This window comes from Malaclemys terrapin, chromosome 2 (assembly GCF_027887155.1).
Source record: "Malaclemys terrapin pileata isolate rMalTer1 chromosome 2, rMalTer1.hap1, whole genome shotgun sequence".
Taxonomy (NCBI): Eukaryota; Metazoa; Chordata; order Testudines; family Emydidae; genus Malaclemys; species Malaclemys terrapin.
Genome location: NC_071506.1, coordinates 209,799,836 through 209,824,655, shown reverse-complemented (window position 1 = coordinate 209,824,655; position 24,820 = coordinate 209,799,836). Strand labels below are relative to the sequence as shown.

The window sequence follows — 24,820 nt, the reverse complement described above, 5'->3', positions numbered from 1 at the left end:
TGTTTTTGACATTCCCATAAAAGCCAGAAGAATGCTGCTACTCATCTGATCAAATTTATATATTTGAAGGGTTTGGGAGGAAGGTGAATACAGTAACTTGAAAGAAAATATGATTGCAAGTTTTACTCAAAGTGAAGGTGCTAGTTGCAGCCCAAGCTTTATATGAATTTAAATTGTTATGCATTATAACCAGCATTTGTGACATCCAGCAGTTCCATATTAGAAAATGGAGATTAAAGTAACACGTGTGGATTTTGAGACTGATAAATAACCAGATTCTCTGTGGAACAAAAGTGAAATCAGACCTTGCAGTTGATGAAATGCAGCTAGGGGGGAGGAGGGGATATGCTAGAAACAGCCAACTATTTACTGGAGCTAAACAAGCTTTAAAAGGAATTAAGATTTAACTTCTGTAGTGAGGGGGATGGGAAAGTCACCAGCTATCTAATAGCTGCAGCAGAATAGTCTTACTAGAAATAGAATCGTCAGATCACTGCCGGAGAAGTGACTTGCATTCTGCCCTGCTCATGCTGTCCTTGTGGCATTTTAACATTGGTCATTTGTTGTAGACACTGCATTTGATCTTCCGGTTAACGCCAGTTGCACTGCAGAAAAGAGTGTGCACAAGACTAAGGACTACCATTCTTTACAAGAAGCTAGAAAAGATGCATTCACATTTCAAATTCCAGCCTGGGGAGCTTATTTAACAGTGCCCTAAAGAGAAGAATTGTCTAGCTCACTTTAATTATGGATAATCTAGTGCATAAATATCACTTCTCTTATTTCTCAGAGCTTCCTCTCAATGCAATTGGGAAACTTATATTAGCACTGAAAGAAAAGAGGACTCAAGAAAAGGTAAAAAGAAAAACCTTCAGCTGTAACCTCCTAGATCAACTAGTTTGTGGGAATGTGAAGTTTAGGTGTAATGATTTCTAAAGTCATTGTTCCTTTATGGCAGTTGTGTTTTATAGCTTCACAGGAACGACGTAGCTTTTTGTCAGGGGAAAATTGACCACTTTAGCCAATAATGTGTAGCTTTAAGGTAACTACTGAACACTTACAGCAGTTAGGGCCTGAGTCCATAGAGCTTTTTAACAAGTCATTGCCCATCTAGTAAGGATTGCGCAAAGAAACACCCCATGCATCAGTGCTGTATTGAGCCATATTTATAGCTATTTCAGTTCTTGAATCACTGCCTCAATTCAAGGTAGCTGAATGAATGGTTTGACTCTGACTTGAGTGTCATTATTCAATATATGACCAATATCATATTTTGGATAGTTGTGAATCTACTTGCTATGCTAATGGAAGCATATTTAGATATCTGAAATTATTTGTGTGTGAGACATATATGGAGAGAAAGATGTTTGTCATAACTTTTGCAACTGGCAACAAGCTTGCTTATTTGCTGTCTTAATGTTGTAAGCAAATTGAGCAATCAGTAAAGATAATGTGCACATCTGATCATTTCAGACCAATGTTTAGTCCCCACTTTGAAGCAGACTTCTGCCAAAGAAATGGTGGGATTCTCAGCAGTAGGTTTATAACATAATTCACTAAGCCTTCTGGTGTGAAAGTTACATGATTTGCATTGCTCTACACTTTTTAAAATTTTTGTTTAGAAACTGATTTTATAAATGTAAACCTGTTCGTCAACTCTACTGCTAGTTGAAGGATGGGAAAGGTATTGGGGGAGGGGCGGGGGGGGGAAGAGATGGGGTGAATGTGGAGTTGAAACTACTCGGACTTGAGTGTCATTATTCAATATATGACCAATATCAAGGAACATGATCAGCATTCATGAGATGCCGGTAACAAGCTGAAATCTTACATTCCTGTTAAAACCTATTCTTTGTAAAACACTGCTAGTCATAGCACTCTTGACTTAATGAAAGGGATGCATCGTTTTGTCTGCTGACCTTTCCACATATTTTGGACAAAAATACCAATGCTATCATTTGAAAGAGAAGAAACTACTTTTGACAGGTGATGTTTTCCCCTCACTAATGGTTTTTACAATAGCTAAAAATCCCAACTATGCACAGAAAAAGAATAGCTTGAGTTTTCTGATTGGTTTAGTCCCCATGTTTATGTGGTGATAGTCAGTAAAGGAACGTTTCCTTTCATTTACTCTAAAAACACTAACTGTTGAGTGGAATGCTGGTTGTGCTGTATGGATTGCCACGCACTGTATTTAGGACAAGTTTTTGCTTCTGAAGGCCCCATTCCTTTTTCTAGCAGAGTAAATACTTAAGATCTGTTTGCTTAGGAGAGCTTTTTGGGAACAAGCCCATTCTTTCATAAATATTACCAGTGGTTTCCTAATCCCACTTTTTTAAACTTGCTGGCAGTTGTTTCACTCATTCTGATCTCAACTTAATTAAAACTCCAGATCAGAATGGCTGATAAATTCCTGTTACCTGGGCTTTTTTATGTTCAGATCTGGAGATTCCTGTTCTACTAGTAGGGTACTCTTCATACACTTGTGAAAGTTGAATGGAAGCATGTATGCTGGATTGTAGACTTGTTAGCTATTCACTTTGAATCATTCAGAGAAGGTTTTGCCTGAACACTGAACTTGACTGTAGCTGTTTTCTACATAATTCTAGAGTCTCAAATGACCAGATTGCAGTTTGCCTTCATGCCAGTCAATCAATGGATAACTTATAGTTGAATTTCATAATGAAGCTTGTTTGTAGATCTGAAATATTGAAATAAAAGTCTTTTAGATGCAATATACTTTTGGCACTGCACTTCCAAACAGTGGGGGGACTTTTCCATTCCATTGAAAGAAGCATTCACACAGTCTTATTCAATTTTTTAAATCCCAGTTATGAATCTGTATTTATGTAAAATAATATAAATTGCTGTTCATGGCCTTTTTTTAATATTGTCCTGCATTATGTTGTGAATGCAATATGTTGTATGACTGCTGCCCACTGGGATGTCAAGAAAAGATGTATATTCAAAGACCCTCTTCTATTGATTTAACACTTTGATAAATCTATTTTAATGTTATATTTCATTTAATTTCAGTCTGAACTTAGCTTTACGTGATTATGGTACTGAGCTACTCCTCAAAGGTTGCCTGAAAACTTTAGGGAAACTATTTCCTTTTGATCACACTAAAGCTGTTTTAGTACCAGTGATGGAATTAGATCTGAACCACTTCAGTAAAAATAAAGCTATAAAATCTATATTGTCTAGAGAGAACACGATAGCCTGTGGAACTCATGGCTTCAATTACATTTTGTAGCAAAGAGCTTAATGGGATTATAAAAAACACTTATATGGACAAGAACTTGAGGCTGGAAGAGATGGACACTCATGCTTCAAGGTATAGGCTATTCTCCAACCGAGTTAGGAAGAGCTTTTTCCACATGGCAGTTATTTATCCCTGCCCTACTGCAGGTTTTCTTGCCTGCTTCTCTGAAGCATCTGGTACTGAACAATGCAAGACACAGGATAGTCGACTGCATGAAGTCCTGATCTGATCCAGTGTCTCAATTATTCTGTTCCTGGTCTTCAATAATCCATCCATTCTCTTGCTGCCCAATTGCCAAATGTATTTAAATACATCAGGACTGTTTCTCATAATCATAGCTTTGACTAACCAAATAGCATTAGCATTTTCTACGTAGGTAACTAAGAAATTCATGAATGAATTTGGTTGCTGCTTTCTTATTTAAACCGTTAAATGCTGTCATGCATAATAAATCAACAAGGTCTGTTGATGGACTTGGTAGAAAATGCATGAAAACATGCATATTATGGGTACATATCAGAGGTTCTTTGAGAATTGACTTCTGTTTGCAGTTGTGATTAGGACATAATGCTATTTAAATAAGCCTTTTATCCACTCTGATACAAAGCAATTGTTGTTTCTTGTACAAATATCTTAAAGAACACTTCTTATTTTATGTTACACACTGAATTCTTAAAGAATGACAGAGATTAGATTCCTTGGAAAGTGAGGTTCGTTACTATTGATGGTTGCAATACTGTTAAAACTGATCCTGCACTGGTTCCTGGAATGCCAAACCAGCCTCTGATAGTCCAAATAATGTATTATAATACACAGGGCCGGCTCCAGCATTTCTGCTGCCCCAAGGCCCCCCCCTCCCCCCCCCCCCCAAAAAAAAGCCGCAGCAGGTCCTTCACTCCTAGAGGGAGTGAGGGACCTGCCGCCCCAGAATTGCCGCAGGTGCCGCCCCTCTCCCTTAGCCCCCCCCAAGCACCTGCTTGTTAAGCTGGTGCCTGGAGCCGGCCCTGATAATACAAGTTAATTCTTCCTCAGTGTTTTTTTTTTTTAATCAGTAAGGAGTGCATATAATCTATGTTGGAAATCTGAAGATCCCAGGGGAAAGACTATAAACTTTAGGGGAAACATATGCACCCAAATGTGGGTATGGAGACCACTTGGTATAAGAAACTGACTTTAGCGTCAGGGAGAACTGTTAGTAGTCCCAAAATAGCCTCTGAAAACCACCATGAACCACTTTTCTGCAGTGAATAAGCAGAATCTGCAGATGTGTGGTTTTAATAATATTGTAGGCTAATCTTGTTCCAACCCAGTTTCTAAGTAGGTAAATTAGAAAAATTCATTTTGCCCCTGCTAATAGTCCCAGTATATCTATAAACTAAACAATTTTTTCTTGTCAGGCTTATAAAACCTTAAATTCGAGGTGCTATTTAAAAACCTCCATACTCTTGAACAAATACAATGGAAATAATTTATGCCATTTTACTTCATGGGGTATTTGCAGGGTTTTTAATGTGCTCTTCTCAAAACTAATTTTTCAATTCATCTAGCAAGACAAAATATTACCTCATTGCTGGTTTGATTTTATCCAGCCCTATAAATTAGCATTTAAGAAAACTACTCTTGAAGAGTATTCCAAGGTTATCAGTTTCCAAACCGTTGCTGTAAATTTATACTTCCTGTTGTAGAAGCCAGATAAAACACTGTCACAGGAGGAAACCACAGGCTTTTTTCCCTAGCTAACATCAGCTTGAAAAGAGCATCTGACTTCCATTAAGGAAAATGGGAGAACTATTATGTGTTGAAAACTGCTAATGCAGGTAACTAGTAATTACATGTAGAGTAAATGGGATATTTATAAATTAAAATGAATGGAAACCCACATAGGGTCTCTCCATTAATTATCTCCTAGAACTGGAAGGGACCTTGAAAGGTCATCGAGTCCAGCCCCCTGCCTTCACTAGCAGGACCAAGTACTGATTTTGCCCCAGATACCTAAGTGGCCCCCTCAAGGATTGAACTCGTAACCCTGGGTTTAGCAGGCCAATGCTCAAGCCATTTTTTACTCAGGAAAGAGTCCAGAGCTCAGTTCTGACTGGGGATTACTGTAAGGATGAAGCCAAGGAGTCTGACTGGGACGCATGGCCTAAAGTGGGAATCTCCTGGCAGACAGTGTGGAAATAGCTGTCAGCCAGGAGTTGAGATCAAATCTCATTGAAATGAACTCCCACCTTCTCCCCCCTCCCCAGCAAGCCTCTAGCTGGAAATGATGACTTGAGCAGAAAGCCCAGAAGCCACAGTTCTGTTCTCATCTTCTATGGCTATTAATGTATGTTGGGAGGAGGGTGCTGGCCCCATATTGTTGCTTTTAAATTAATAGCTGAGCACTGTAAAATCAAATCTGTTATCCTCAGCAACATGACAGTAGTGGTAAAAGCATGCAAGACCATCTGACCAACAATCCAAGTACCACCAATGACAATCAAATAAAATAAGAGGGGTTAAAACCTTGGACTCTCGGTCTTCAGTCTGCAGAAGAACAAAGACAAGGCTGTCTGTACTAGAGGTTTTTTCTTTTAGTGCAGTTAAATGCTCTACAAAGGAACAGTTACTACAAGTGACTTATTCCTTTATTAGGAATGCATTAAGAAAACTACAGTTCAATGAAAAGGTCTCTTATATTTCAGAGAGAACGCCAGCATCAAACTAAGCGTTATTTAAAACAATGCTAATGCAGTTACCAGTATTTGCTTGTAAACTCTGCAAAAATGACATTTTAAGAAGGGCTGTCAAGTGATTAAAAAAAATTAACTGCGATTAATCACACTGTTAAACAATAGAATATCATTTATTTAAATTTTCAAATATATTGATTTCAATTACAATACAGAATACAAAGTGAGCACTGCACACTTTGTATTTATTTTTGATTACAAGTATTTGCACTGTAAAAAAAAAAAGAGTATTTTTCAATTCACCTAATACAAGTACTGAAGTGCAATCTCTATCATAAAAGTTGAACTTACAAATGTAGAATTACATTTAAAATAAAACAATGTAAAATTGTAAAGCCTGGAAGTCCACTCAGTCCTACTTCTTGTTCAGCCAATCGCTCAGACAAACAAGTTTGTTTACATTTGCAGGAGATAATGACTTCTTGTTTACAATGTCACCTGAAAGTGAGAACACGTGTGCTCATGGCGCTGTTGTAGCTGGTGTTGCAAGATATTTATGTGCCAGATGAACTAACGACTCATATGTCCCTTCATGCTTCAAACACCATTCCAGGGGACATGCGTCCATGCTGATGATGGGTTCTGCTCGATAACAATCCAAACCAGTGCAACCGATGCATGTTCATTTTCATGATCTGAGTCGGATACCACCAGCAGAAGGTTGATTTTCTTTTTTGGTGGTTCAAGTTCTGTAGTTTCTGCATCAGAGTGTTGCTCTTTGAAGATTTCTGAAAGCATGCTCCATACTTTGTTCCCCTCAGATTTTGGAAGGCACTTCAGATTCTTAAACCTTGGGTCGAGTGCTGTAGCTATCTTTAGAAATCTCACATTGGTACCTTCTTTGCATTTTGTCAAATCTGCAGCGAAAGTGTTCTTAAAATGAATATGTGCTGGGCCATCATCCAAGACTGCTATAACATGAATTATATAGCAGAATGTGGGTAAAACAGAACAGGAGACCTACAATTCTCCCCAAGGAGTTCAGTCACAAATTTAATTAACACATTCTTTTTTTAATGAGTGTCATCAGCATGGAAGCATGTCCTCTGGAATGGTGGCTTAAGTATGAAGAGGCATATGAACGTTTAGCTTATCTGGCACTTAAATACCTTGCAATGCCAGCTACAAAACTACCATGCAAATACCTGTTCTCACTTTCTGATGATGTAAATAAGAGGACAGAATTATCTCCTGTCAATGTAAACAAACTTGTTTGGCTGAACAAGTAGGACTGAGTAGACTTGTAGGCTCTGAAGTTTTGCATTGTTTTGTTTTTGAGTGCAGTTGCATAACACACAAAAAATCTACATTTGTAAATTGCATTTTCACAACAGATTGCACTACAGTACTTTTATGAGGTGCATTGAAATACTATTTCATCATTTTTACAGTGCAAATATTTGTAATAAAAATATACACTTTGATTTTAATTACAACACAGAATACAATATATATGAAAATGTAGAAAAACATCCAAAATATTGAATTTCAATTAGTATTCTATTCAACAGTGAGACTAAAATTTTTTTGAATTAATTGCGTGAGTTAACTGTGATTAATCGACAGCACTCCATTTTAAGTGACCTCTTGAAAGTGCTGCCCACTGTGTGTAATAGTTACCAAGACTTTGTTTCAAACAGAAGTTTGCCTCATGTCTCAAGCTAAAACTTTCTCTATTCCCCTCCCTTCATTGCTGTGAAGCATGATATGCACTAATTGGTTGCTGTCCTTTATCCAATATATGGCTGCATTTCCCTGTGGTATCAGTGCTTTGGGACTGAAGGCATATTATATTTTCATTCAGAATCATTTTGAGACCTATGGTAATTTTTGCCTTAACTGAGTTGTTTGCTGCTCACTGAATTTCCTTAGAAAATATGTATCTGCCAATAGGGAGTGGTAGTCCAGGTGTTCCATCAGTCACGTTCTACTAATTCCAAATTTATTCAGATAGTTTGAGTTGTAATCCCTCAATTACGTGAATTGTAGGGCTTCAGAAGCTAAATTACCTGAAACTGCAGTAAATATGGAGTTCTGCATTTAATAGATAGTAGTATAAAAATATTATGGTACAACAGAGGTGCCTCAGGATCAGGGCCCCATTGTACCAAGTGCTGTATAAAACATATGAAGATATGTATTCTTGCCCAAAATGTATTTCCTTCTGGAATTGTGCTCACTGGTATCTAATAAATCTTAATTTGTTTTCAATCTAGGATAAATTCTTTTGCTGATTCATCTTCCTGTGTATTAGAAGTTGAAATTCAAGCCACAGCTCAAATGCCTTACAGTAAGCGCAACATGCGGGCCCTCCAAGCACACATTTTAAGTGTACACATTAAGGACCACTTCCAGCATTCCTGTCAGGAAATGGGGAATAAATGACCAGCTTGGGGGGGGGGGGGGGGGAAGAGATGTGAAGCTCAATAGGAGCTTAATCCTGAGGTATTTGAGCACCTGCAATCCCCAGTGAAGTAAATTGAGGATGTTCCTAATCTCTAAGGATTAGGCTGCCATCCAAAACTACTGGCAAGTGAAGCTTGTTTAGCATCCTCAAATATTTGCAAAGGTGTTTGCTGTTCAAATCCCTGCATTTGTCCAAATAAGTCAGCAAATTCTTTGTCATAAAACAATGCACTACACTAAATTGGACAGTAATTCTAGGGGTACTGCCTTTTCCAGCAGCCTGGGGGATTTGAGACCATGACTAACCAAATCTTATGCTTCAGGGCTTTAGCAAGTCACCTGCAGGGGTCAGAAAGGAATCTTTTTTTCCTAGATGTACAATTGATTAACACATAACTTGTGCATGGGGTCTTAGCACCACTCAGGTTGGGAAACCCTCTGAGGCCTCCCCAATGAATTAGCCCTAGGCACATTCCTAATCTGGCCCTGCTCTGAAGTGGTACAGAGAGAATCCTGTTTCTAGAATGTCTGGCTGGGGTTTCTTGCTCACATGCTCAAGGTCATGCTAATTGCTTGATTTGGGGTTGGGAAGGAATTTCCCCCAGGTCACATTGCTAGAGACCTTGGGTTTTTTTCACCTTCCTCTGTTGTATGGGGCATAGTTTGCCTGCTGGGATCACCTAGGCAAATGTCACCATTGCAGGGACCTCATACATGAGTGTAGTACCTTGGTCTTTCCTGTTCTCTGCCCGTGGCACACCAGTTTAGTCTTCTGGGACTGAAATGCTTTGGTCTAACTGAAGCCTTTGGGGTTCATATCAGATTGTGGTGAAACTTAGTGGCATATGATAGACACAAGGTCAGATTTGATTATCCCTTCTGACCTTTAACTCTATGAAGCAGAAGTACAGAGTTTGTAAGTTGACATGGTGCATGATAGAATTCTAGTCAAGTTTAGATTGAAAACAGAAAATTGCATATTCCCTGTATAAATGGTTTTTCTTTTAGGCACTTGACAATACTGATGACAGTTGCATCATTGGTGAGATGTCATTGTCATGTCATTCACTTAAGTCAGTATCACTAAAGTCATGGCTGAATGTGACTGTAGCAATGACAGTAAAACTGATTACTGAAGCAATTTCTTAGTTTTCTTCTTTTGCAAAATTTTAAGAAGTTAAATAGGCAACAGTAGCACGAAACTTAATGAAGTCAATTTACCCAAATAATACTAAAAGTCTATGTAGATGACTGGTATATTAACATAATTATACAAATATTGGGTGTACAAAAAAGACTGCAAATGAGAAAAGCTGTTAAGATTTCAAAACCTAAAAAAACCCTGTTGCCTTAATCTGTAATAGCACACTTGCTTCTCTACTAGATATCCATGATGTACAAACTTTGACTTGTAGATAGTTTATCCATCCACATTATAATACATCTTAATCTAAGATTTCCTCCCTCCCCCCACACCCACACACAATTAAAAAGTTGCTAGATAAATCCAGGGGGATTCACTTTGTGGAGACCTATCTCAAGAACTTGTTACAAATATCATGAAAGCCAATCAAAAAGCACTAAAATTAAGCTAAAACCAGGAGTTGGAGTGAAACTGTCCAAGAGCTGTAACCAGCATTAAGTGAGTTTACCCCAGCACTACTCATTAAATGTTCAACTGTTGCTACCAAGCTATTTTGATCACAAACCTCAGATGTACAACATATTTTCCTCTTGATTCTACAGAAGAAAATGTAGTCTTCTAGGAATTTGCACAGTGCCTAGCACAATAAGGCCACAATTCCAGTTGGGCTACTGGAGTTCTACTGCAATATAAACAAATAACTAGGCAGCAGAAAATGTTCAATTAAACTGAATTTGTCTACTAATCTTAGTGATAAATTCCTACCAAACAAGATAGATATATGCTGGAGTTTCTAGCATTGCCAATTCCAAGAACTCAAAAATCATGAAACTTGGAAAAAAATTTGGGTTTCTTTTTATTTGCAGCCTGGTTCTTGAGCCTTTACAGTTCACATTTTCAAGCTTTTCTCCCAGGTACAAGGGCTAGAATTCTATAATGAACACTGAGATTTCCCCACCCCTCCCAATAACCAGTCCATGAACTGGCTCTTTCAGAAATATACCAATTATTGCAAGACTTACGATTAAAATGTCAAGAGTTGGCAATGCTGCTCTTAGTGCAGTCTTTCCATAAGAACAGGGCTGTCCCACTATCTCCCATGCACATGTTATACTAGATTTCTTCTCCACCTCCTCATCCCTATTCTGTGGATGCAAAGCAGTGGAACTTCTTATAGTTCTACACATTAAGACCCACTCTCATGGGTTGGGGTGACCTACAAGCCTGGGTAGACTCATGTTAGCAGAGCTCAAGCTATGGCACTAAAAATACCAGTGTGCATGTTGCAGCTCAAGCCTAAGGGATTGGGTGGGTTTGAGATCCTGAACTCAAGCCCAATGTCCATAGTGAGTCAGTGTACTTGGGTTAAGTATCAGAGGGGTAGCTGTGTTAGTCTGAATCTGTAAAAAGCTACAGAGGGTCCTGTGGCACCTTTGAGACTAACAGAAGTATTGGGAGCATAAGCTTCTGTGGGTAAGAACCTCACTTCTTCAGATGCAAGTAATGGAAATCTCCAGAGGCAGGTATAAATCAGTATGGAGATAACGAGGTTAGTTGAATGAGGGAGGGTGAGGTGCTCTGCTAGCAGTTGAGGTGTGAACACCAAGGGAGGAGAAACCTTGGTGTTCACACCTCAACTGCTAGCAGAGCACCTCACCCTCCCTCATTCAACTAACCTCGTTATCTCCATACTGATTTATACCTGCCTCTGGAGATTTCCATTACTTGCATCTGAAGAAGTGAGGTTCTTACCCACAGAAGCTTATGCTCCCAATACTTCTGTTAGTCTCAAAGGTGCCACAGGACCCTCTGCTGCTTTGTACTTGGGTTGAGAGGCTCACTCCCAGTTGTAGTGTAGACATACACTGAGAGGCCAGTCAACTGGTAGTGGTAGTCTTATGCTATAGCTATATTAGGTCTTCCACCAGGTGTGTGTTATCACTGCAATTGATTTAAGGGAGTCAGAAGGTTAATTAGTTTTCCAACAGAAATATCAATAAACTCTTGTTAATTCAAAGTCAAACTAAATCTGATAAATCGTTAGCTTTCCATTGTTCCAGAAATACACTTGACTCAAAGCACTATGAATCTAAAATACATGAGGTACTTGATACAATTTAAATTCAAGATAAATAAGACATTTGATCCCTTGTCACAAATACTCATAGTTAGTAACATTACCCAGTGTCTGGACTGTTGAATAGCTGTGTCCTCTTAATTCTGTAACCTGGGGTGCCTTTTACACTTTTTTGCTGTCAGAACATCCACTCCTGACCTGCTCACACAGCCTTCAGCATGCAAATTCACTCCAAGCTAAGTACATGAGCACTCTGACCAGTCACTCATGAATTTAGCTGCAGGGTGACACCCGCAAATTTTTAATTCCAGCTTTGTCTATCAGAAATGTGCATTTTTGTACTGTTCAGCATGCTACTGAACAATGCAAGCTCACAAAGTCCATTTCATCAAAAGAAAATGATATATACACCATCTTTGCAATCCCAAATAGTTTCCCATACAACTTAATCCAAACATCTACTTTTCTTATTGTTTTATCTTAACAACAGAAAGAATTTAAGTGATTACAAGTATTGATGCATAAGTCAGGATTGGTTACAAAGAAAATTAAGAGGTATTAGCTTGCATATTACTAACTTAAACTAAGTGAACTTAAAAGATGTCATGAGCAGAGAGATGGGAGGAGGAGAGGTGAAATCAAGTGTTTTCCTCCCTTTTTATAATTCAATTTCTTGTGCTAAAACATCCTTGCTCAGTCATGGTGACAGTCTGTTGTGGACATGAGGTTTGAATCATCCTTGTAATGAAATGTAAATTTGTTGTCTATACCTTCCTTTGGCTGGAGGATGGCTGCTTAAGTAGGTGATTGCCCTTTAACACCTGTCTGGTGTGCTAGTGTGTCCTTGTCTCTGAAAAACTGCTTTCTGGGTGTTGTAATTCTGGGTAACATATTTAAGTAACCTAGACTTAGACCTTAAGGCCAGAAGGGACCATCATGATCATCTAGTCTGACCTCCTGCACACTGCAGGCCACAGAACCTCACCTGCTCCTGAAATAACCTCTGGCTGGGTTACTGAAGTCCTCAAATTGTGATTTAAAGACTTTAAGTTACAGAGAACTAACCATTTATACTACTTTAAACCTGTGAGTGATCCATGCCCCATGCTGCAGAGGAAGGTGAGAAACCCCCAGAGTCTCAGCCAATCTAACCTGGTGGAAAATTCCTTCTGGACCCCAAATATGATCATCAGTTAGACCCTGAGCATATGGGCAAGACCCATTAGACCGATATTTGGGAAGGAATTCTATGTTGTAACTCAGAGCCCTGCCTATTTAGTGTCCCATCTCCAGCATTTGGGATATTTGCTACTGGAAGTTATCAATCTAGTCATACCATCCCCTCCATAAACTTACCAAGCTCTGTCTCGAAGCCAGTTATGTGTTTTGCCCCCACTGTTTCCCTTAGCAAGCCGTTCCAGAACTTCACTCTTCTGATCTCATCCAATTTTGAGCCTAACTTGTTGATGGCCAGTTTATGGCCACTTGTTCTTGTGTCCACATTGGTACTTAACTTAACTCCTCTCCCTCCCTGGTATTTATCCCCCTGATGTATTTATGAAGAGCAATCCTATCTCCCCTCAGCCACCTCTCAGGCTAAACAAACCAAGCTCCTTAATTCTCCTTTCATAAAATAGGTTTTCCATTCCTTGGATCATCTTAGTAGCTCTTCTCTGCACTTGTTCCAGTTTGAATTCATCTTCCTTTTTCACAGCTGCATCAAATTGACAGCTCATAGTCATCCTGTGATCAACCAACACACGCAGGTCTTTCTCCTCCCATGTTCCTTCCAACTGATACATCCCCAGCTTACAGCAAAAATTCTTGTTGTTGGTCCCTAAATCCATAACTTTGCACTATTAAATTTCATCCCCATTCTATTACTCCAGTTTACAAGGTCATACAGATCTTCTTGTATAATATTCCAGTCCTCCAACTTTGTCATCTGCAAACTTGATTAGCACACTCACTTTTTGTGCCAAGGTCAGTAATAAAAATGTTAAATAAGATTGGTCCCAAGACTGATCCTTGAGGAACTCCACTAGTAACCTATCTTCAGCCTGTTAGTTCACCTTTCAGTATGACCCGTTGTAGTCACCTCTTTAACCAGGTCCTTATCCACCTTTCAATTCTCATATTAATCGCCATCTTCTCCAATTTAACTAGTAATTTCCCATGTGGGACTGTATCAAATGCCTTACTGAAATCCAGGTAGATTAGATTTATTGCACTTCCTTTGTCTAAAAAGTCAGTTATCTTCTCAAATAAGACCAAGTTGGTCTGGCATGATCCAAGTTTTGTAAAATTATGTTGTATTTTGTCCCAATTACTGTTGACCTCTGTCCTTGACTACTTTCTCTTTCAAAATTGGTTCCAAGACTTTTTGCATACAGTTGAGGTTAAACTAATAGGCCTGTAGTTTCCTGGATCACTTTTTCCCCTTTCCTAAAAATAGGAACTATATTAGCAATTCTCCAGTCAGAGGGTCTGAGCCCTGAGTTTAGATTTTTAAAATCCTTGCTATTGGGCTTGCAATTTCATGTCCCAATTCCTTTAATATTCTTGGATAGAGGTTCTTTGCCCCCCTCCCCAATTTAGTCCCATTAAGCTGTTTGTGTTTGACTTAGATGTGGTAATTTCTACTTCTATATCCTACAGTAGAATCTTATAACTTCACATATAGTGTGGCTACACATTTTAACAGGATAATGATATTCAGCAGATTATGAATTTTCAAATGATACCTCATAAGACCTACTTTCTACAAAATTTATCAGTCTTGTGAAAATGGTGACCATAATAGTATAGCTTGTTACAGTACTCATTAATTAAATACAACTTTAATTTTTTCCCTCATATTGCATTGGTCAAAATTTCTTTATCACAGGTCTATATGCTTCAAGCCCAGAGGTACAGTGACTTGAAAATAGGGTCACTGATGACATCAGAGCTTGTCTTGCTGCAAACCCAGCTTTCCCATGAGAAACTCTAACATGACTCTGGCTTACAATAAAATGGACCTTCTCATAAGAACAGTAAAAAGCTCTATGGATAGTAGATTCTTAATCCGCACATCTCTTCAATGATCAAGTAAGAAAAGACTTAAATAATTGTATGGGGGTCATGGAAGGACTTGTAACAATCATGGATTTCAACTAATTTAAAGAGCCAAGACAAGACAACACAACTAAACTGCAAAATTTTAAAAGCCCTGAAACTTTTACAAACTGTTAACACACTGGGCCTACTGGAAGTTTTTTCAGAGTGAAATGGAAGTCCTATCCTACAACTTTAGGAAACTACATCAGGGATTTTGACATCTGCATATGCACAGTGTGCATCTTGTAACTAACGCAAGTCACTGCTCTGTGTTGGGGCTCATCAAGATTCTGAGAGAGTTCTGACTCTTCCCTAGATGGCTGACTTTCCATATAGCACAGACAACTGCAAAAACTAGAAATGTTTAACATTCTGCATGTTGGTATTTCCTACTTCAGCCAATCAAATGAGTGACCATTTTTGTAGGGGTACTACAAAAACACTTAATGCCAGAAATGAGCTTCTGAAATCTGAACATAAATCTGTAAATTGACCAGAACCTATCAATATTATCTCAGATTTGGATGACTTTAAAAGTTTAACTGTAAACATAAAAAGAAACAAGCTTCTTCCAGATTTGTACATTTATTGCCAATTTTTGAAATCTAGAAACAGACACCTTTAAATTCTGATTTAAGGGACCTCACCTAGTCCTGGTTTATAACCAACAATGGGACATTGATGAATATGTTGCTGAAAAAGAAACTTCTTCCTTCAGAATAGGTAGTTGAAATTATGAATTTGTATAGAATGTCCCCACTACCAGATGGTAGGGAGGATTCAAATTCACTTGTAATTAAGCATGAGTTTTAACTCCTTGAAATGAAATTAAATTACCCCCCCCACCTCCCCGCACTTTCTGGATTGCTGAAGATATGCAAGAATGTGACTGATAACACGGATTCTAGTATGTAACCTTGTATCTGCCACAAATACATGCTAGAATATTTTCAGTAAACCAGGAGAGCTAGCAGACTTCAAAAGAAGGGTGGGTGTACACATAATAGCCTTATTCTTGCGCTCTCCCTGGCCAAACTCCATAGCTATATTAGCAGAGATTAAGAATAAAAACTTGTTTTCATCCACTTTCACTTCAGCATTTCATGTTATCTTAAAGCTACTGGTCTTTCATTCTAGAGTGTGTACTTTCTATAGAAACAAAGACAATAGCAAGATGCTGCAGCAATCGCTTAATCTCTACCCACCTTAAAATCAGACTTTAAATAGATCTTTTCTAAAAGGGATGGAAGAACTTCTAAGGGAAGAATAGATTTCTATTTCAGTGCAAGTAGTAATTCCTTTTTGTAATAGAATGTGAATTGTCCTATAAGACACAAGTTTAGAATAAATCTTTTGCCAAGAAAACTATAGCATGCTTCTACTAGATTAAAATGTTGGCTCGGTCTGAATGAATTTATAGAAACAAACCCGTCACCTCTAAGAACTCATTGCTGAAATTAGCTTATTTTTGCCTGGAGCTGAAATCTTACAAGTAGGTAAAGATCTATTCATTAACTTATATAAATCCTCCTCACCCCAATTTTCAAGATCAGAACAGGAATCCTGTAAATTGTCTTAAGTGTTGAGACAGGTTTTTCTTTCAATATATGCAACATAAGTAGAATTCTTGGCATGTTGGCTTGGAATTGATTGAAACAAAGCTGCTCTACCACCACTAATTATTTTCATCTTGCTTTATAGCCTTATTGCTGGAATGTGTTTACGCTCTACCACTGACACTTCAATACTGTACCTGAAACCTTTTAATAACACTCTGTGCTGGAGTGCTCTTCTCCTTTATATTTTTGTTTTAAATTCAAGGAACAATCATAGTTTTCCTCTGAGCCATAGAACATCTTACTCCACTATGGAACTGGTAGTCATCTTTCATCCCAGCACTAGTACTACATCATGGCTTAAAGCCATGGTTGGTGTTGAACGGATGTGGTTGAAATGCTGTAGCAGGAGCCTCCAGAAGGCATTGTGGCTGTCTCAGCCGGGCATCCTGCTTGGCATATGGTGCAATTGAAGCTTCTGTCCTAGGATGGTGTATAACATGCACTTTTTCTTCCTGGGCTGGCTAGCTCTGTTGGCTATTTCTGTGAGCAGGGCCATGGCACTCCACTAGTGTGTGTGAACAGGGGTGCCATCATAGGTGTTAGAGCCCTATGTACAATAGGGAGACTCACCTTCTGTGAAGAGTCTGCACTTGAGAACCCAACTTGAACAGGGGCAGCTGAGAACATACTAGCGACAGTAGAAGCTCCTCACTTGTGTTAATGTAGGGGAAGAGCAGGCTGTCTGGAAAACCTGCACCTGAGTCTTTGACTAATCCAAAATACAAGCTGCTCAAGGAGAGGATTAGCTGGGGTGTGCTCTGTATGAAGTCTTCAGGAGAAACAGAAGATGCTAGGGGGAAAGAATGTGAGAGAGCGAAATATTATGAATATGGAAGAAGATTAGACCTCTTTCCTGATTACAAAGTTGGAAAATGAATTAATCTCATCTTGCTGACAGATAATTGAGAGGCTAGAGTCTGAAACACTTATAATTATGCCACAGGAGGAAAAGCTGTTTCAACAGTCTAATGGTTAAAGAAACATTAAGCATTTTAGTGCTGGTCTCAGATTACATGAAATGAATCCTAAGCAAGACTGGTGCAACCATTGGCAAACTAGGCAGCCGCCTAGGGCACCAAGTGGTTGGGGGCACGCTCAGGGGAGGAGGTGGAGTGGAGGTGAGCTTGGGCAGGAGGGTGTGGGGAGGGCCGCCTGCAGCAAGTGGGGGGGCATGCAGGGGAACCACTCCCCACCCCAGCTCACCTCTGATCTGCCTTCTCCCCTGAGCATGCTGCCCCCGCTCTAATTCTCCTCTCCTCCCAGGCTCGCTGTGCCAAACAGCTGATTGGCGCCACAAGCCTGGGAGGCGGGAGGAGTGGAGCGGTGCAGATGTGCTCAGGGGAGAAGGCGGAGCGGAGGTGAGCTGGGATGGGGAGCTGCTGCGGGGGTGCTGTGGGGGGGAGCTGCCACAGGGGCGCTCCCCAGGCAGAGGGGGGGTGAGGAGCTGCTGCTGGGGGGGGGGGCTCCCTCTCTCCCACTCCCCTGAAGATTGCAGTCAGGCCCAACTGTGCACTCACCACATGGTAAGCGGAAGGCCCCAGCCCCAGCCTGCTCTGCTCCCCTGGCTCCTAGCTGCGCTGCTGGTGAGTGCTGGGAGGTGGTTCCCTCCTTCCTCGCCCCCCCCCCCTCCCAAGCCTGGGAGCCAGGGAAGCAGAGCAGGCTGGGGAGCAGCAGGGAGGGCTGGTCCCAGGGCTCCGTGAGGGATGGGGGAGGGGGGATGGCTACTTCCTGTGGGAAGTGGAGTGACCCAACCCCAGCCTGCTCCGCTCCCCTGGCTCCCAGGCATTGGGGAACCACCCCCCCCCCCCGCACTCGCTGGCAGCACGGCAGGGAGCCAGGGGAGTGGAGTAGGATGGGGCCGGGTCATTCTAGTAGAGGCCTGGGGCTAGCGCATGCCCCCCCCTCCTCCAGTAGAGGCCTGGGGCCCCACACAGCGCTCCCCTTGGAGGCCTGGGGCCCCACACAGCCCCCCCCAGGGGGGGGCTGCGTAGGGCACCAAAATAGCTAGGGACGGCCCTGGCTCCCCAGGCTGGAGGGGGGGCGCAAGGTGGCAGTTTTGCCTAGGGCGTGAAATATCCTTGCACTGGCCCTGATCATAAGTATATGGTTACTGCATTGTCATTATAGGGGAGAACTAAGGTTGTTTGGGTACCTCAGTTGTGCATTTCTTACATTCAGGTTTCACTTATAAATCCCCACCCACACACACCCCAAAAAAATCCATAATTAAGGTTTCACTTAAAATAACACTTTGTGAACATTTTAAAACATCACTGGAACCTTTTTACTCTTAACTTGCTGGTACATATACTCAAACTTAACTCCATCTTAGTACACTTTTCTGTTCTGGGAATTCTATGCACCAGGGGTTCTCAAACTCAGGGTCATGCCCCTTCAGGGTGTTGAGGTTATTACATGGGGTCATGAACTGTCCACCTCTGCCCGTAAAGCCCACTTCTCCTCCAGCATTTATAATAGAATTAAATATAAAAAATGTGTTTTAATGTATAAAGGGGCAGGGGTTGCACTCAGAGGCTTGCTATGTGAAAGGGATCACCAATACAAAAGTTTGAGAACCACTGCTATACACAGAGCTGAAGTGGCTGCCTCGTTAACTGTCCAATACTATGATGGGTCGGGAGTGGGGGGAACTCTACAAATGATACAAGCCACTTACAAAATGTGCATTGCTATAAATGGAGATCTGCAGCACCAACCTTTCTCTACCTTTGGGTATGTCTACACTACGGGATTAATCTGAATTTATATAATTCGAATTTGGGAAACAGATTGTATAAAGTCGAATGTATGCGGCCACACTAAGCACATTAATTCGGCGGTGTGCGTCCATGTTCCAGGGCTAGCGTCTATTTCTGGAGCGTTGCACTGTGGGTAGCTATCCCATAGTTCCCGCAGTCTCCCCCGCCCATTGGAATTCTGGGTTGAGATCCCAATGCCTGATGGGACAAAAAACATTGTCGCAGGTGGTTCTGGGTACAGCCTCACCCCTCCCTCCCTCCCTGCATGAAAGCAATGGACAGCAGACAATCATTTCGCGCCTCTTTTGCTGGGTGAACACTGCAGACTCCATACCACAGCAAGCATGGAGCCCGCTCAGCTCAAGACAGCAGTCATGAACATTATAAACACCTCACGCGTTCTCAGAGTTTATGCTGAGCCAGGACCAGAAAAACGAGGCGAGGAGGCAGTGGCGGCGGCAGCGCAGCGACAAGCGTGATGAGGACATGGACATGGAATTCTGTCAAACCGCAGGCCCCAGTGCTTTGGAGATCATGTTAATGGGGCAGGTTCTATCCATGGAACGCCGATTCTGGGCAAGGGAAACAAGCACAGACTGGTGGGACCGCATAGTGTTGCAGGTGTGGGATGATTCCCAGTGGCTGTGGAACTTTCGCATGTGTAAGGGCACTTTCATGGAACTTGCTGTCCCCTGCCCTGAAACGCCAGAATACCAAGATGAGAGCAGCCCTCACAGTTGAGAAGCGAGTGGCGATAGCCCTGTGGAAGCTTGCAACGCCAGACAGCTACCAGTCAGTCGGGAATCAATTTGGAGTGGGCAAATCTACTGTGGGGGCTGCTGTGATGCAAGTAGCCAAAGCAATCACTCAGGTGCTGCTACGAAAGGTAGTGACTCTGGGAAATGTGCAGGTCATAGTGGATGGCTTTGCTGCAATGGGATTCCCTAACTGGTGGGGCGATAGATGGAACCCATATCCCTATCTTGGCACCGGAGCACCAGGGTACCCAGTACATAAACCACAAGGGGTACTTTTCAATGGTGCTGCAAGCACTTGTGGATCACAAGGGATGTTTCACCAACATCAACATGGGCTGGCCGGGAAGGGTTAATGACGCTCGCGTCTTCAGGAACACTACTCTGTTTAAAGGGCTGCAGTAAGGGACTTACTTTCCGGACCAGAAAATAACCGTTGGGGATGTTGAAATGCCAATAGTTATTCTTGGGGACCCAGCCTACCCCTTAATGCCATGGCTCATGAAGCCATACACAGGCAGCCTGGACAGGAGTCAGGAGCTGTTCAACTACAGGCCAAGCAAGTGCAGAATGGTGGTAGAATGTGCATTTGGCCATTTAAAAGGTCGTTGGCGATCGTTACTGACTCGCTCAGACCTCAGTTAAACCAATCTCCCCATTGTTATTTCTGCTTGCTGTGTGCTCCACAATCTCTGTGAAAGTAAGGAGGAGACCTTTATAGCGGGGTGGGAGGCTGAGGCAAATTGCCTGGCTGCTGATTACAGGCAGCCAGACACCAGGGCGATTAGAAGAGCACACCAGGAAGTGCTGTGCATCAGAGAAGCTTTGAAAACCAGTTTCATGACTGGCCAGGCTACAGTGTGAAATATCTGTTTTTCTCCTTCATGAAAACCCGCCCCCTTTATTGACTCATTCTCCGTAAGGAACCCACCCTCCCCCTTCCCCCCAGCTTGCTTTCAAACCAAATAAAGTCACTATTGTTTAAAAATCATTTATTCTTTATTAATAGATTATAAAAAGAGGGAGGGAACCTGGGTGGGGTTGGGAGGAGGATCGGCGGGAAGGAAAAGGCCACTAAAAAAGGTTTTAAAAAATGACAGCCTTTTGCTTGGGCTGTCCACTGAGGTGGAATGGGAAGGTGTACGGAGCCTCCCCCCGCATTCTTACACGTCTGGGTGAGGAGGCTATGGAACATGGTGAGGGGGGTTATACAGGTGCTGTAGTGGCACTCTGTTATCCTGCCGCCGTTCCTGAAGCCCCACCAGATGCCGGAGCATGTCTGTTTGCTCACGCAGCAGTCCCAGCATTGTATCCTGCCTCCTCTGATCTTCCTGCCGCCACCTCTCATCTCGAGCGTCCCTCCTGTCCTCACGTTCACTGGCTTCTTTCCTATACTCTGAAACCGTGTCCTTCCACTCATTCAGATGAGCTCTGTCACTGCGGGTGGATTCCATGATTTCTGCGAACCTCTCATCTCGCGTCGTCTTTTTCCGACGCCTTATCTGTGATAGCCTTTGGGACGGAGGAGGGAGGCTTGAAGAATTTGCAGCTGCTGGAGGGAGGGAAAAAAGAGAATTTTTTAGAAAGATACATTTTGCAGAACAATGCTTATACGGTGACCAACACTATTCACATTACATAGCACATGTGATTTCTGTGCAAGGTCGCATTTTGCCTCTTAATATTGAGTGCCTGTGGCTTTGCTGCTAGAGATCAGACGCAGGTCCGGGCAACAGAATTCGGCTTGCATGTGGCCATGGTAAGCCATTGTCTTTCAGCTTCTGCGCTGTCCTTTCCCACATACCAAGCAAAACCCATTGAGTGCTGAGGTTTTCCTGTTTACATTCAGCAGCAGAAAACAAACTAACCACCGCTCACCCCCATCCAATTCTCTGGATGATCGCTTTATCCCTCCCCCCACCACGTGGCTGGTATCAGGGAAGATCCCTGCTAGCCAAACGCGAAAAGCTCTGGGCCAATTCCTCCCCCCCCCCCCCCCCCCCCCCCCCCCCGCGCTTGGCTAACTGCAGGGAAGGATTTCTTTTCAGCCACAGGCAAACAGCCCAGTAGGAACTGCCACCTCTGTCCCCTTAATTAAATTCCCGTATTTCAACCAGGTTACCATGAGCGATATCACTCTCCTGAGGATTACGCAGCAAGATAAAGAACTGATGTTGCTTGAATGCCAGCAAACACTGGGACCATACGCTGCCAGGCTTTGTCATGTAATGATACCAGATTACTTGCTGCAAGCATGGCGCGGTAGAGTGTCCTACCATGGAGGACTGAATAAGGCTGCACTGCCCAGAAACCTTGTGGCATGGCTTTTGGAGTACCTCCAGGAGAGCTTCATGGAGATGTCCCTGGAGGATTTCCGCTCCATCCCCATACACGTTAACAGACTTTTCCAGTAGCTGTACTGGCTGCGAATGCATCCCAAGTCCTCAGGGCAAAGTAATCATTAAAAACCCTTGCTTTTAAAACAAGTTTTATATTTTAAAAGGTAAACTCACCTGAGGTCCCTTCCATGGGGTCGTGGTCTTGGAAACTGGGTTGGGAGGGTACTTCAGTCAGGCTGAGAAAAAGATCCTGCCCGTTGGGGAGAACGGAGTGCTGGGTGCTCTCTGCAAGCTCGTCGTCGTCCTCCTCCTTTTCCTCCTCCTCCTCTTCTTCCCTGTCCGCAGAATCCTCAGGTATAGCTGAGATTATCCCCACCTCAGAATCCACGGTCAGAGGTGGGGTAGTGGTGGCGGCCCCCCTAGAACTGCATGCAGCTCGTCGTAGAAGCAGCATGTCCGCGGCTCTGACCCGGAGCGACCATTTGCCCCCTTAGTTTTTTGATAGGCTTGTCTGAGCTCCTTGACTTTCACGTGGCACTGATCTGAGTCCCTATTGTGGCCTCTCTCCATCATGCCCTTGGAGATTTTTTTTTCAAAAGTTTTTTGCATTTCGTCTTTTTGAACCAAGTTCTGCTAGCACTGAATCCTCTCCCCATATAGCGATCAGATCCAGTACCTCCCATACGGTCCATGCTGGTGCTCTTTTTCGATTATCGGCCTGCATGGTTACCTGTGCTGATGAGCTATCTGTGGTCACCTGTGCTCTCCATGCTGGGCAAACAGGAAATGAAATTCAAATGTTCGCGGGGCTTTTCCTGTCTACCTGGCCAGTGCATCAGAGTTCAGATTGCTGTCCAGAGCGATCACAATAGTGCACTGTGGGATAGCTCCCGGAGGCCAATACCATCGAATTGCGGCCACGCCAACCCTAATTCGAAATGATAAAATCGATTTTGGTGCTACTCCACTCATCGGGGTGGAGTACAGAAATCTATTTAAAGAGCCCTTTATTTCAAATTAAATGGCGTCGTTGTGTGGACGGGTGCAGGGTTAATTAGATTTAACGCTGCTAAATCCGAATTAAAGTTGTAGTGTAGACCAGGCCTAACTGTAGTAGCATAAGCACTTTGATTTTACTCTCCTCTACAATGTGGGAGAGGTAAGAAACTGGATTTTCACTTTCTTCAATTCCTTCCACCAGAAAGAAATTACCTTGTTATGAGGGAACATTTTCCTCCAGAAAAAGCCAGTTTATGAAGTAGGAGGGAACAGGGTGCTTGGGGAGGCTGAATTATCATACTTAGAGTAAAGAAGTAAACCTTTAAAATTCACTTTTAAAAGAGGGAGGACCCAATGACATTCCCTTAGTTTCCCCAAATTGGATACCAGTGTCTCAGAATTTGGCTTCTCTTGGCATCTCTTAGTTATGGACCATTTAAAAAATCCAGGGATGTTTTAGAGTATAGAATGAATAGTTTTTATAACCAGAAATTGTCCAGAATTTTAAAATATCTGTATACTTTAACTTCTCATGAGTAAAACAAAGTCCTGGGCAAGCTTTATTTTAGTAACTTATCAATGTCAATAATATTTAAACAAATCCATCTTTAAAAGGATGTTTCAGTGTCGGTTTTGTGTGTGTGTGTGGGGGGAGGGCGTGGGGGGGAGGGTTTTTTTGGATTTTTACCTGAAAGGGGAAAGTGTTTCAGAATATATTAATCAAAATGTAAGTGAGATGGGAATTTTTTGAAATGCAATATCAATATAAACTACCCCAGAATTTTATTTCAATCAATGTTCTGATTCTACGGATCAAAGATTTTTCAAATACCCATTGGTGTTTATGTATTTTTTTTTTTTTTTTTTTTTTTTTTTTTTTTTTTTTTTTTTTTTTTTTGCAAGTGTTTTAGGCCTTGGCTACACTCACGGATTCACAGCGCTGCCGCTGCCGTGAAGCGTAAGTGTAGTCGCGCTCTCTCGCAGCGCTGCAAGCAGGGCCGGCTCCAGGGTTTTGGCTGCCCCAAGCAGCCACCCAAAAAAAAAAAGCCGCAATTGCCATCTGCGGCGGCAATTCGGCAGAAAGTCCTTCGCTCCTAGCGGGAGTGAGGGACCGTCCGCCGAATAGCTGGACCTGCTGCCCCTGTCCGGAGTGGCCGCCCCAAGCACCAGCTTGCCAAGCTGGTGCCTGGAGCCGGCCCTGGCTGCAAGTACTCCACCTCTCCGAGGGGAATAGCTTGCAGCGCTGCGAGTGAGCGTGCAGCACTGCAGGCGCTGATTACACTGGTGCTTTACAGCGCTGCACTCGCTGTGCTCGGGGTGTGTGTGTGTGTGTGTGTGTGTGTGTGTTTTTTCACACTCCTGAGCGCAGCAAGTGCAGCGCTGTGAATTGCCAGTGTAGCCAAGGCCTTAGTTGTGGAGCTTGAATATCTTGTGGTTCTGCCTTTCATATTCCAATTAGAAGTTAATCACCTTCATTCTCCTTCTAATGATTCTGTTGGAATTGAAACAAAATAGAAAATGTTATTCCTTTGATTTGCAGACTAGTATTCTATTGCATTGTGAGACTCCTGAGTAGTAGTTGCATATCACTGACCACGAATCTAAAAATATTTTTAGAAGAGAACT

At 42.2% G+C, this 24,820-nt stretch overlaps 2 protein-coding genes across 5 annotated transcripts in view; one reads left to right on the top strand and one right to left on the bottom strand.

Annotated features, from left to right (window-relative positions):
* LOC128832391 (AP-3 complex subunit beta-1-like) overlaps window positions 1–24,820 on the bottom strand; it is a 41,793-nt gene that overhangs the window by 14,044 nt on the left and 2,929 nt on the right. Inside the window, exons 1-2 of one of the 4 annotated variants that reach the window (XM_054019731.1) lie at window positions 22,370–23,851; window positions 16,913–17,132 (exon numbers count right to left, since the gene is read on the bottom strand). In XM_054019731.1, the coding sequence (XP_053875706.1) occupies window positions 16,913–17,132; window positions 22,370–22,649 (500 nt within the window). In that variant the 5' untranslated portion in view covers window positions 22,650–23,851. Of the gene's footprint in view, window positions 1–16,912; window positions 17,133–20,897; window positions 21,409–22,369; window positions 23,852–24,820 lie in introns of those variants that run through there. The other 3 variants (XM_054019732.1, XM_054019733.1, XR_008443977.1) reach the window with 3 other exon arrangements.
* The window catches only part of ATP2C1 (ATPase secretory pathway Ca2+ transporting 1), a 116,216-nt gene continuing 92,174 nt past the window's right edge, over window positions 779–24,820 (top strand). The window contains exon 1 of the mRNA XM_054019728.1: window positions 779–855. The gene's annotated coding sequence lies outside the window, so the exon portion shown is untranslated. The remainder of the gene's footprint in view (window positions 856–24,820) is intronic.